General features: G+C 38.1%; 1 protein-coding gene across 1 annotated transcript in view; it reads right to left on the minus strand.

Moving 5' to 3' along the window:
• Positions 1-14,110, minus strand: part of THSD4 (thrombospondin type 1 domain containing 4) — a 329,112-nt gene that overhangs the window by 242,828 nt on the left and 72,174 nt on the right. The window contains exon 6 of the mRNA XM_074917120.1: positions 5,227-5,329. Within this exon, the coding sequence (XP_074773221.1) occupies positions 5,227-5,329 (103 nt within the window). The remainder of the gene's footprint in view (positions 1-5,226; positions 5,330-14,110) is intronic.

A 14,110-nucleotide genomic window follows, 5' to 3' on the forward strand; every position in this document is an offset into this window, starting at 1 on the left:
CTCAGAAAGGATTTTACAGCATGCACAGATCTACCTCTACAGGGACTTCTCCTCTAAACACAACACAGGCTTCAGGATGGAGCACTGACATGAAAGTTATCTTAGAGAAAGAGTACCATAAAGTCCAGAGTGAAAAACATGCAGACCAAATATCTTTCCATCCATTCAAAGTCTGGATTCTGATACATTTCAAGCGAACAGAAGCCAGCTGAAATTGCCCAATGGCCCTGCCACCAGGCTGGGTGCTGACACCCGGCGCCTGCCAGCCTCTCTCACTGCAGCTGATTTTGAATCATTCATTATGGTGCACATCAGTAGTTAGGTTTGGCAACAATGGTATTGGGGGAGACTAGGGACCCATTTTCCCCCCCCACAAAAATGCAGCAGTGACATTAGTGCCATTACATATATGCTACTGCTGCTTTCACACCTAGAGGACTTTTTATCCCAGTTGAAACTCAGCCTGACTCAAACCCTGCTCCAAAGAGCAATGTGGTGTACAGCCTACAATCAAATACAAAATAAAGAGAAGCCGTAAGAAGAAGCCCCATGCACGATCAGGAACTGAGCAAAACACTGCCAGGCTGCCTCTCCAGAGACACCACTCACCGTCAGAGCTCACCTGCCCTGGCTGCCCCTCGGCCATCGGGTGAAGGGCGCTGCCCTCCAGGCCCCCTGTCAGGGACCAGAGGCCTCTCCCCACACTCTGCGCTCGCCTCCACGCTCTGCACCAGCAACCATCTGCCAGCAACAAACTATTTAAACAGCTTTCACAATCTGAGCATGGCTCTGTTCCTAGAAACTCTGGCTTGATACAGTATTTAAAGCCAAAGACATCTTGACTCTACCAAGTGGAACTAAATCATCTGTACAGCCACCACTATGATGATCCTTTAGCCACGTCCTCATTCCCATTGTTACCTTTGTTAGCATCCAGTGAGCTCAAACACAAGTTACAGCTGCATATGTAAAATAGCACATACATTTGAAACAGCAAGAATTCCTGCTGTCAGTGTGAAAAAGATAAATAAGCATGCTGCTCTGCAAACAAGAACATTCATCTGAAAGGAGAGCACTGAAACTAGAGCTGGTTTTCAAGAAAAAGCAAAAAACCACATCACTTGGAGGAAATGATTAATCAAGTCTGCATTTTAGAAAACTTCCCATTAAAATTTTGCCTTAAAATAACAAAATGAAAAAAATTCAAAAAAGAAAATAGAATCATTTCCATGAAAATTTTGCATTTCTTTTACTATGGGGGAAGGGAGCAAAGCATCAATATCTTTTAGGGGAAAATCATGTCTGACATTTAGTGGACCAGTCTCTGATTTGCAAAACCCTCTTTTTTGCTCTTTTTTAAGAAAGTAAAATTGTCTCTCAGGAGAAAATGCTCAAACTTTGCAGCATTTTTCTGCCTGTAAATTGCCACGTTCTAAAGGAAGAAAAAAGCCAAAGAATACATTTTTCGCTATTTCAAGTTTTACATACCGGAGATGCAATCACAGCTCCTCCTCAACTTGGAAGTCCTCTTCCACTGGCAAAGCAGGCAGAGGCAGCCCTCCCAGCAGCTCCCCTTGCTCGTTCCCACACCAAAGGGCAGCACAGGCCAGGAAAGCTGAATGTCCCGGCAGGACTCTGCATCTTAAAGAGTGCAGAGGGCCCAGTGCAGAGCCCCAGCATGCTCCTTGTATGTGTACTGCTCCTACGCCTGCCTGCCTGGCTCAGGTGTAATCCTGACAGCTGTTAACACAAACCCATAGCTAGGATTGCACTATAAAATACTATTACAAAAGCCTGGCTGTCATTATCAAACAGAACTCAAAGCAAGAGGGCCTGCAGTTGCCCAGGATCTTCTGCAGTTGTTGATTCGAAAATATTATATGTGACAATTTATTTTGGATGCATAAGACTACCCAGGTATCCTCTTGAAGATGAAGTATCAGACAGATTTTCCTGAAGAGGACTTAATTTCTTCTTTAACATTGTATAAGATTTCTGACAAAAAAAAGTCTGCAGTTGTCTCCCTCCTCTCAAAAAATGCAGTTATACTTCACTAAGAGAGACTCCTGTGGTCAGATTCATACTGAGCTATCCTTTTGATGAACCAACAGGTTTTCTCCTTTCAACAGATTCTTTATCAATATCAAACACATTAAGAATTTTTCACCACAATTAAAAATAAAAGTTAGCTGAAATTAAGAGTTCAAATTAAAGAGTTCAATTATCAGAATGATTAAAACATTTATTGCTTCTGTAGATTTGAACTTCCTTACAGGTTTTATAGTCATGTCACTGTGATGTTTTCCCTCTGTCACAACTGGACCTGTCCTCTCAAATCCTGTCCTTAAAGTTAGTATGTGCTATTGGTTCTCCAACACAAACTAGGGGTTTTTTTCATTAAATACTCTAAATTCATAGGGTTTACAGTTCCTTTAATATGGCTTTTTTAATAAAGACAAAAGTTTGTGTTGGAGCAGTAGCAGATAAAACAGGGGTTAGAAATGCAGCTGTACCAATCTGAACAGGGGAGAAATAAAAATATATGTATTTTTAAAAAATAATAATAATAACACTTAACTCACCATCAAGATAGAGCTGTAAATTATGGTTTAGCTGCCCTTGATCCAACATAAACATTAGGAGCAAGCTGTACTATGCAGGGGAGGGAAAAAGAAACAATTGAGGCATGTTTTAGATCCCCTGAGTCATCTTTCCTGGCACAGGGTTGAGTGAGTCAAAGCTGCTGTGTAGGAAGCAAGAAGATGGAGGTGGGCTGAGCTGGCTCAGCATTGGCTGTGTCTTGCCAATAGCACTTTGAAAAGGGATGCATCAAAGCTGATACATCACAAGACTTTTGGATCATGTTATAGGAGAAGTCATGCTGTCTGCAGAATATACCTTCGGCCATGTGCTTGCTGGGGTACCAAGCTCTTTTCTCTGCCTAAATGCATTGTACAAAATGACAAAGTTGTACAGCTGTGAAACTTCCTTTTGGTCAACTTCACAATGCCAAACACGACTTTAATTAAAAGCATAGTATATACTGAATGTTCATCATTTGAGATAAAGAGGGACAGCTCTGCAAGTCCTCACCATGCCCAGAACAGATAAAACCTGGACTGAGGCATAACTATATTAGAAACAAACTAATTTGGATTGGGAGTCAGATATGAACCTACCTGAATCTGCACTGACTCATGCTGAACTGTAAAAATAGGTAACATCAACTGTGGATCAAAGCTGCTCATCTAAAGGAACTACAGAGAGCATGCTAGCATGCTAAGTACCCATGGAAACGTCCATTTCTGGGTATAGGAAAAAGGTACTTCACACACTTGGAACACTTCTTGAGTTCCCTGAAAAATAAATGAACAATGACTTCTAATACTTCCTTCAGCACATCTTTGGAAGGGTCGTTATTGTTACAAAATAGGCATTTTGCCTTTGTGCACTGAGGCAAAGCACGGAACCCCAAAAGCTGTCTCAAAGCAAGCTATTCACACAATGCAGTCCAGCAAGGGGTTCCCTCAGTTCCCAAGAGCAATACAGTGACAGCAGCACATGCTGTCTTCCATATCCAGCTGCAGCCCTACACAGATGTGCTTTTCACAGCTCTCACTTCAAAACGTTGTATCAGGTTCTATACTACAGAATAGACGTGACCTCAGTTTATTAACAGCAAAAAAATCACCAGTAGCCATCACCCTTTTCTTCTTCTAAACCTATTAGGATGAAGGGCGGGGGATTAAAAGTATGAGAACCAGGAGGAATCTCTCCATCATGAAAGACACCTTATCATTCCTTTCCCAAATCTCTTATTTTGCCTCCCTGTTGCAGCTGGGAAAGCAACTTAGCACAGCGTAAAGACTGAAGGCAAGTAAAACATGCACAGAGTGCTAATTGCCTCAGAGCAGATCACTGACACTGAAGATGTGCATAATCAGGTAAATCTTGCCACTACATCAATTTTAGGACATACAGGGGCAGGGCATTACCATAAAGATAAATCATAACACACTGAAGCCTTTATTTGTAATGAAGTCTTCTAGCAAAGAGGCTATAAACACTGACTGTAAGACATTAAATGTATTACTTCTGTTTAATCATGTGATATTGTATTATATGTAGCTACTTACATAGAAGGCAATAAAAGCCATATTCAAAAGACACTTAAAAAAATACAGGTAAATTCTTTTTTAAATTGTATAATTTTAAGGCGAGGCTGTGCCTCGATTTGGAGAGGAGACATTGCAGAGAATATGTGGTACAGAGGACACACAGCCTGTCAGTAAAGGAGGCTGTGCGTAACAAAGTCATGTTTGTACTCTCCTACTAGTGATTCATGCCAAGTGATAGAATGGCCTCAGAATAATAAAGATAGCTAGTCCGCAGTATGCATATGTATTTCTCTATGAATAAATCCTCTTTGCTCTTTGAAGGTTTGTGGAAAACAGCTTTTTTTAAATGTTAATTTAAAAAATAGGACATGAACTAAATTCCTCTGAAACCAGGGACGTATTTGAAGAATAAATTATTTACCTCATACATAATCACAAATCTTAACTGAGGTGGGCCCAGCTCTTGTTTACAGAAAGACGAACAAAATAACTATTTCACAAAACATGTTTCTGGAGAAAGTTATAACCCCCAACTGGCTGAGATTTCATACTCCAAGGGGTAGGACTCTAGAGGGGGTGGCAGACCACTCCTAGACCTGCTGCTGCTTTGTGTTCCATCGCAGATACCCCTCCAGTAGTCAGCATCCCAACTGTCAAACATACCATTAGAAAGTACAAATTAGACAGCCAGAGTGTCCTGAACTGAATGCATATGGACCATGAGTTACATGCTAAGCTGGCATTAAAAAAAATTTAACTCCATTTACTGAAATGAAGCCATACTGACCCTTTGTCCTCAAAAGTAAATACATAAAAAAAGAAAGTAGCTAACAGTGTAGAAGATGAAATACTGTTGCAGCACTATGCAGAGCCAATAGTATACCAGTCAAAGTAGTACTCATATGCTTTCATTCCTGCAAAATGTAAGAAATATTGATATGAGAATATCTACTTGTCTATCCATGAATAAATGCAGCAGACAAACGGAGCAAAATGAGCAAGACCCAAACAGTCAAAGCCTGATGGCTTTCACTGGGTAAAAAAATCACATTTGCTTTTCCAAAACACAATCTGTATAATAATGCAAAACCAAGTTGTCTTCCCTTACCTTCAGCAAAAGGTTCCCATTCATAAAATCGACCCATAAATGGTTTGTTATTGTATGATGCACACTGCACCTCTCTAATATTTCTGCTGCTTTCAGGACACATCTGTTTAAACAAACAAACAAAAAAACCAGCCACATTATAAACAACAGCAATGTTATTATTGCTTTCTTATCAATTCAGTTTAGAAGGTTAATGAAGGCATTGCCAAATTCTAATCCAGGTGAACAATATGAAGACCAGGAGACTCCTTTTTTTTAAAACAGGCCATAAACAGTGTGCTTTTAAGTAACAGTATCAGAAGTGCCTGTAGAAAAAAATGAGTTTGTGGAGTTCATGGAGCAACAGTTCAATAAAAAAGCAAATTTTTTATTGAGCTGTCATTTTCCTCAGCAAAAAGACAACACTTCAAGATAAATTCAGTAAATTAGATCCAAATCATTTCCTTTCCACAATAGCTTTGCATTCTTCATTATTAATTTTCTGGGCTCAGATTCAATAGAGTTGAAACATTTAACATATATGCTTCTATAACTTATTAAAAGCTGGCCACAACAACTTCTTATTCTCATCCTATGTTTCATTACCATATTATCACTTTTTTTTTTTTTAATTTCTACATACTGCTATTAGAGTCATTGCATTACTTTGTATTTTAACTTGAGCCTTCAAAATGGTAGCTTCAGAGTTTTTGAAGATAAATAGTGGGAATTGCTTCTTATATACAAGCGTACACACACACATATTGAGGCAGGGCAAGTTTTACAGATAGAAGTAACATCTTTTATTAGGTCACTTGCAATGAAAACCTTTGGCAGTCGAGCCTTGTTTAGATGTGAAGCAGATTCCAAAAGTAAATACAAGTTAAATACTTAAATACTTAATTACTTTGCTCTGTCTGTATCCTCACACTACGGCAGTTACAGCAAAAGACTACTCTGTGTGTGGGCACACACAAAGGGGAGAAAGATTTCTAAAACCGGCAGGGGATTAATTAGAATCGCTATGCTTGGAGAAAATAGACAAGATTTGGTCACATGCATTTTTTTCAGGTAGCCTTTTGATGATCAAAATGGCTATTTAAACACTATTCAAGAACAGTAGAAACCACATGAAGAACTGGACTGAAACATCAGAATATTTACTGTATAGGAGACAGAATTTTTTCTATTTCAAGGGAAAACTACAGACTATTATATGAAAGCAGCATGGCTAAATAACTGGTTTTGAAGGAACAGCAAGAGTATCGGTTAGAATAGCTCTTGTTGCAACTGCAAGTCTGTTCTCATATATTTGTATGGGGGAAAGATTGGTCATCTCTGCAGTGAAAGTCAGCTCACCAGAGGTCCCAGAAGAGTTCTTGCTTCATATCCACCATCTATATATGAAGATGTTTGTAACTGGATCAGTGAGACATCAAAGTCAAGAGTTTCCAAGTGGGCTATAAACTGTACCAAAGACATGCCTGGGGGAAGGTTCACAGACTACTTTATCTTCTATTAGAATCACGTAACAAATCTTCTAGAATAAACACTGTTTCTGGCCAAACAGCCATCTGTGATTTGTTCACCCATCCTTCAGAGATCTTAAAGTATGTGCAAATATTGTTTTCCTGAACTAACCCTCTAATAAAAAAACAAACAAAAAAGCTTCCCTGAAAATAGGACCGTGAGCCACCAAACTACATTGGGAGGGTTGGACCAAAAGTCTTTCTAGTGCCAAATGCAGAAAGCAAAGCTATATTCCCACAACTGAAATACACACCCTTACATCTGTGACACAGAGTGCATCAAGGGTAATGCAGCCACACCAATCAACCAAGCAAGGCTAGGAAGCTTACATTCTTCATGGAAACCAATTACAGCACATATCCTAAAAGCGAAAGGACAGAACCTGAGCTGGCAGAAATTAAGGTCACTACATTAAATTACAGCAGAATGACATCAGTTTGCACCAGCAAAGAACCCGCCTGAAGGGTTTATTTTTGGAATGCCTTTCCCTTTTTTTTTGGCACATGTTTTCTGACAGTCTTATTGTGAAGTTTTGTTTTTTCTAGCTTTTCCTTTTCTGAGCCTTGAGCTCGTGCTCTTGTGTACCAGTATTTCTGGCTCATAAACCATTTCCTGTATACCCCGTTCATACCAACTGCAGACAACATATGAACAAAAAGATCAAAATATTCATTGCTGTTGCCAAAAAAATAGTGACACCCGCCCCTTCTAAGATGATTTTTATATAGCTACAATTTCTGGTTTTAAACTTACTGAAAGTTGCCCACAGGACAGAGGCCCCATTGCTTTAAAGCAGGACAAAGGACCGACAAATACACTAAACACTGCGTGGATCAAGCCAAAATCAGAAGAAAAGGCTAACTCAGTAACGTCCTGGCTACTTTAAAAGTCCCAACTCAGTCGTACTTCCTCCATTCCTTTCATCAAAGTTTAATTACAAAATAAAATTTTGAGTAAAAATTTGAGTGAGTCATCTGGACTGCAAAAACTCTGCTTTATTCTTTATACAGATTATACTCAGCTTTATTTCTAAATGTATTTTAAAAATATTTTATGAAAAAGTTAACTACAAGGTGCAACTAGTCAAACTTACTATAGCTTATGAATCACCAAGGCTTAGAAGTTATACCATAAGTATATACTAGTTAACATCTATACATAATTTATTAATCACACCTAAATTCTTACTGCATTGCCAAACAAAATCACAGTTTTATGCCACCTACTGCTTAGCTCCCCAAAAATGAAATCCTTGGGCCTTTCTCAGAAGAGCCAAGAGCACCAAGCACTTTCTCTTGGCATCTCTGGCTTTTTAGGCAGAAAATACACAGTTATCATTGAAAGAAAAAAACATGACCCTGCACAATTAAAAGCGAAACTTTAGCATAGGGGTTTCTGTAGATCCTCGTTTTTTATTTCTTCCCTGAGAGTACAACCTACTTTTACACTATCATTTAATTACTATTTCTGTCACAAACACATATAGCTTGACTATAAAACTCCTAAAAGACAGCAACGGGCATCAGTGACTAAAGATGACAACCCCAAAGAAAGCTCCTGTTTCCAGTGTCTAACAATTGTTCCTTAGGGAGTTCATCATTTGCTTCCCAGCTCAGGCCAGTGGCTGGGAGATACTGGAAGAGGACTGAGGACAAAGCCAGGCTTCCCCATAGCACCGTGAGGCCTGCAGCGTGCGGCAGGTCACACCTGGGCTCGGCTCCCAGGCTCTGCCCGCAACAGCGTCCCGACACCCTGCCTGGCCCTCTGCCAGACGAATTTTGCTTTGAAAAGCAGGCATGTTGGCATGTTTACAGATGAAGAATGTTCCTGTGGCTAAGCCAGAGTACTAGGATTTAAACAACCTGGATCTCTTTCCAAAATCTCCCAGAGGCTTTCGGAATGAACTTTGCTGAAATATTTAACCTTACTGTGTGATTCCCCCTCTGTGACATGAGGGCATTAGGATCGTGCTGACTGTTAGGGACTTGAAAACAATTTTTTTGAAAACAAAATGTTGATTTTGATTCATTGTTTTGTTAACAACAGATCTGGAATTTCATTTTTTTCCTCAAAAACTTCTTCATAAAGGTTTTGATATAAAAACAGGATGACCTCTCCAGACATGGGTAAATAAAGAAACAAAGTCTCCTTTTTAAACCAGGTCTGTGGAGGCCAGATGAGTAAAAAATATATGCTGCATGTACTAAAATAAATCTCAGGTTCCATTGTGTAGAGGCAGACATAATTATCTAGAAAACTACACTCTATGCTGGGAGAGGCTTTTAAAATTATTATTCTTTCAGTTGTGCACTATGAAATTAGAAACAGCGTCTAGAATCCATAATTTTACATGGTTTTAGATGATGTCTCTGAACTTAAAATATGCTGCTTGAAAAAAACAATGCTGTAAATTAAACATGTAGGACCTTATTCAGCTAAGTACTCGCAAAATGCTGGACATTTTCACACCAGGTAAGACTTTTCCACTGCTGCATTTTGATGTGGCTGTTTCAATAAGTATCTCAGCCAGCTTGTCTTTCTGTGCTTTCAGAATGTGGAATTAACAGCAGCAGCACAGCACTGCATTGATGAGGCTGGCTGTGCTTAAGACAAAACATTTTAGAAGTATCCCTTTGTGTTTTGGGACCGCAGGCCAAATTTCTTGAAATGTACTGTGTCTGCAGTTGATAGAAACTTTGAACTTCTGAAACAGTAGCTTTATTTATGCCTCAATTTCATCTGAGAAATGCAGGTATGAAAGTATTCTGAGGGACAGCAACACACAGTACTTCTCTTTGTCATGTACCATTACAGCTTTCTTAAAATGAGCTGCAAGTACAGCTAAGATTGTAAAACAAAGAAACCACCCTACTTGCTTTTTAGATTTTGGGAAACATTTGAAAAGCACAGGTTTTTAACAAATCTTTGACACTTGGTTTAATTAATGAAGTGTTGGCAAAACACCAGAAAATTATCGGTCTGCCAGCAGATATGCACTCACACTGGACCCATGCCTGCCATTAGCAAAGCTGGTTAGAGCTGCACTGAGATAATGCACTTCTGGAAATGCATAAATGGGCCATTTTGATCCTGAAACCACCTCTAAAGGCAATTAAAATGTTGACTAAGATTTTTGGCACTGTTTCATTCTTATGACCTACAGTAACTGGCAAACTCTTTTTCCAAGGCCCCATAGTCCTTCTGGATTCTCCAGGCTCAGGCATAATTCATAATTAATATTTCCTATGTGTTCAATACTATATATTAAATTAAGTCCATGTAATCTAGTTGTACTCTAGTTTTTATTTCTAATCAGATTAATCCTTTGATATTCCAGAGGATAAACACAACTCCAAAGAAAAATAATTAAAATACTTGTTTCTGAAACAGTAATCTGAAGATTCTTCTTTCATTTTCAAAACATACTCTTAAAAGTGACATGTCCTTGCAATATGCACACTATATAGATTCCTATTCTTTACACAACAGTCTACCATGTCTTCAATGAACTTCTGCTCTGAAGCGCTGCTGCCTTGCTCTTCCTGAAGCCTATGGAAGTTCCATGTGCATATATGAAAGCAGAATCTGGGGTCCTTCAAATTTTATTTCTTCTGCTAAGTTGGTTCTCTTTGCATTGCCAAGAACCTTGCATGCCCCTATCAGTGTTACTTAGAATCAAGGCAACCTACTCTTGTCTAGCTGAAAATACACTGAAAGACAGCAACAGATCCACTTAAACTACTGGCGACTCTTATTCCCCCAATAGTTCTGATTTTTAAAGATGGTAACAGAAGATGAAGACAATGGTCTGCCATCTAAAAATAGAAATAAGGTATTTTAAATGTGTCTACATGTCTATGGCACAAAATATCAGGCAGACTTCTTATTAAAATGGAATTGATGTTTCTGAAAAACAAAAATATGCAAGAAACTTTAAAATGCAAAATTTTTTAAAATTATGTGAAGAACAGCTCTGCAGTAAAAATAGTGCTAGCCATCTCTAGTTACAGTCCATGACAACAGACAGTACACTATAAATGTCTGGCTTGACATGGAATGAAAATTAACATCTGTGAATGCAGTGGTATCTGGACAAGTTTATGAGGAATGAGCACCTGTATTGTCGAAATCTCGGCACTGCCTCAAGCGATGAATTTACACCTACGTGTCTGTTGCAATGGACATTAAGCTTAGTTTTGACAATCATCATACACTACTTTTTTTACTAACCAGAGGAAGATTCTGAAGTGATGTAGAGACTAAGGGAGCCAGTAATACTGGGTTGTAGCCTTTCTCTGTTCCCTCACTGCTTTCAAGGGACTGCCCATCATAGATGGAAAAGACCTTAGATGTGTGCAGAATACAAAATCATTGTATTTCTCCCCAAATCACATTCAGCTAGCAACGAGCTTATATTTGGAACAAGGAAAATGGTCCATGGCAGAGCAGCACACCAGGGTGTGTGCCTTACCCAAGGTATGTGCTGGCTCCCACTGCCACGGACAAGGAAACGGCTACCATGTCAGTCTGGAATTCAAGAACCCGTTTTTTCCATTAATGATTTCAGCTTTGCACCAAGAAAGTCCTCCAAATAAGTCTTTGAAGTGTTACCCAAACCTAATCTTTATTAACTCTGCAATGTATCAGACAAATAAGGCATTAATGCACAATGTGGCAAGTGCATCTGTTATTGCTTTACCTTTTTTTCCCTTCCATAGCACTTCACAGCTGAAAACACAGTATGTCTAATAATGGAGAAGAATGATAAACCAAATGGATGGAAAAAGAAATATTACTCCTTAACTTTAGAGGTTTGTGGCTTTTTTTAAATTCTCACTGACAGATCCATCTGATTAGATTGAAATAATTTATTTAAGATTTTCAACAACTTGTACAAGATTCAAGTCCAGCTTTGGTTTTAAATAAAATGTTAGCCACTCATCCATCCCACACAAAGCATCTACACTAATCTAATGTCCATGACTGGAAACGTTTGGCATTATAAGCTTAGGAAGGGCTCACCAAAGAGCTATAGTAGGAAAACAGTGCAGTTCCTCAGTAGTAACAAAAATGTGTCAAGGAAATAAACCATTTCTGTTTATTGCTAAAATTTTACAAATGCTATTCAAAAAAAAAACCCAAACAAACAAAAAATCTGAGAAACAATGACTGGTTTCTACAACATCTAAGTCTAATAATTAGAAAATGGAAGACAAATGCTGAAAAACAAGACCATCCTGGAACAGGGTATCATCTGGTGTAAAGTGATATGCAAGTATGCTATGGAAGTCAGAGCTATGTCAATTAACACCTGCCAATGATCTAGTAGGTTGACTGTTCAGTAAGTTAGTGGTTTTTTGATCCAGCAAAAGACCAAATGACGATCAACTCATTTCAAAGCCATTTTCTCCAAACGTAGTTACTATTTTACTGTCCCAAATTTCTTTTAGTGTCCAGTTCCCTGAGCAAAGAATTACTTCAGTACTGAGACTGGAGCACACATAGGATATTCTTTACATGATCCAAATCAAGCATCAAAAGCTTGGCATTTGCAACAGAAATCATAACTACTTTGTGTAATGGCTGTTCTCAGACTCTACAAGAATCCATTCAAATATCTATTTATAGAAACACCACATAATGTTCAAGGTGCTTAAACTGCACACTATTGTCTCATTTAGTGGGAAATCAACGAAAAGTTATTTCCATTTGACACAACCTGGCTCAAAGTGTGAAGAATGCCTTAACATGGAAGCTTTTCAGCCTTGCTGCTTATTCAGCATCTCACCTATCTAGACTGATCAAATATATCTGAGAAACAGACCGTGTTTTAATAGCCCTCCTCAGAAAATATGAGGTTTACATACTAAAGATAGTTGCTTTCATATATTAATAGTAGTAGTATTCTTTATACTAGAAAAATCAGCCAATCCAAAACTCTTTTTGAAAGGAACTACCAATACCAGCTTTGAAAGACCCTGAGACAAACTCACACTTGATGCAACTCCAGTGAAATCAACAGACTTAAAGCAAATCTATCTAAGTCCTTGTAGTTCAGAGAAAATTATGCCAGTGTGATAAAACATCTACTCTAGGGTTTCCAGCAGTATTTTATTTCATTTTTAAAAAAACATTGTTCTTGAGGCAGCCTGTTCTTTGTGGGCTGCAGTCTTTATGTCACATAGGTTTCACTACTTTACTCTTTTATTCTACCAACTTCATCAGTACATGGGAATAAACTTCTACCAGTTTTCTATATGAAAGTCTGATCAATTTAAATGGACATTCAATTGCATGCATTCCACTTCAATGACTGACCTTTGTGTGGGTGAAGGGACTACCTGAATGGTTCCAGCAGGAGGACTGAATGTTTAGGGAAATTTCTGATTTGTATTACCAAGATATTCCAATATTTATATAAAAATTATTACAGCAATAACCACAATATTCTTAGAGAAGGATCTCTATCCTAAGTGTCAACCAGGCAGCGGAAATGTTTAGGCAGTGTTATATGAGGCAGAAACATACAGGCACAAATGTATTGATATTACTACATCTAGGGTGAATCCTGGTAAGTTTGATCAGAGAATTATTTTTGTACTTTTTTTGTTTAAAAAAAAAAAAAAAAAAAAAAAGTACCTAGGGTGTGGAACAATTTGTTTTCCACAAATAGTGAACAATTGTAGAGCACTGGAACTGTAGTTTTTAAATTACTATGAGTTTGCAGGAGACAAATGTAACAGAAATTACGGTATTATTTGTATTTTAGAGTTCTTATTTCCATCAAAAATAAGTTTCTGATACAACATGCTCTCAACACTGTTTCTGCAATATCTTCTTTCTTCCTACTACTTAAAAAAAAAAAAAGGCACCTTAAACTGCAGATACATTTGCCATATTTTATAATGTTTTGGTATAGGTACGGCTGGTGGCCCTGTCCATTTTACTTATGCGCTTGTCAAACTTTAACCATTCGGACTAAAACTTTCCATTCATTGGATCTGTATTAGTCTCATTTTTTTGACTGAAGTATTTAATCCAAGAATGAGTCTGAAGGAAAACAAGAGGGAAGAATTGTTTTATTTTTTTCACATTCTTCAAATATTCTAATAATTTTTTTTTTCAAAATATAAGTGCCTGGTGTAGTTTAATAAGAGAAATGAAGCCGGCCAGGAAAGTGGGGTTTTTTGTCAAGAATGTATCCTCTGCCTTTTATATGGAAATCTACCCAAATATAGCCAGGCCACAAGATTTTGAAAAAAATGCTGATAATCATACTTTGTACATGTTCAGTCAAAACTTGTTAAAAGTTTTGAAGCTAAACTACTGGAACAATCTGTTTACAAGAAGTGTGTTCCACATCTGAGGCTAAAAG

Source organism: Athene noctua, chromosome 13 (assembly GCF_965140245.1).
Source record: "Athene noctua chromosome 13, bAthNoc1.hap1.1, whole genome shotgun sequence".
Taxonomy (NCBI): domain Eukaryota; kingdom Metazoa; phylum Chordata; class Aves; order Strigiformes; family Strigidae; genus Athene; species Athene noctua.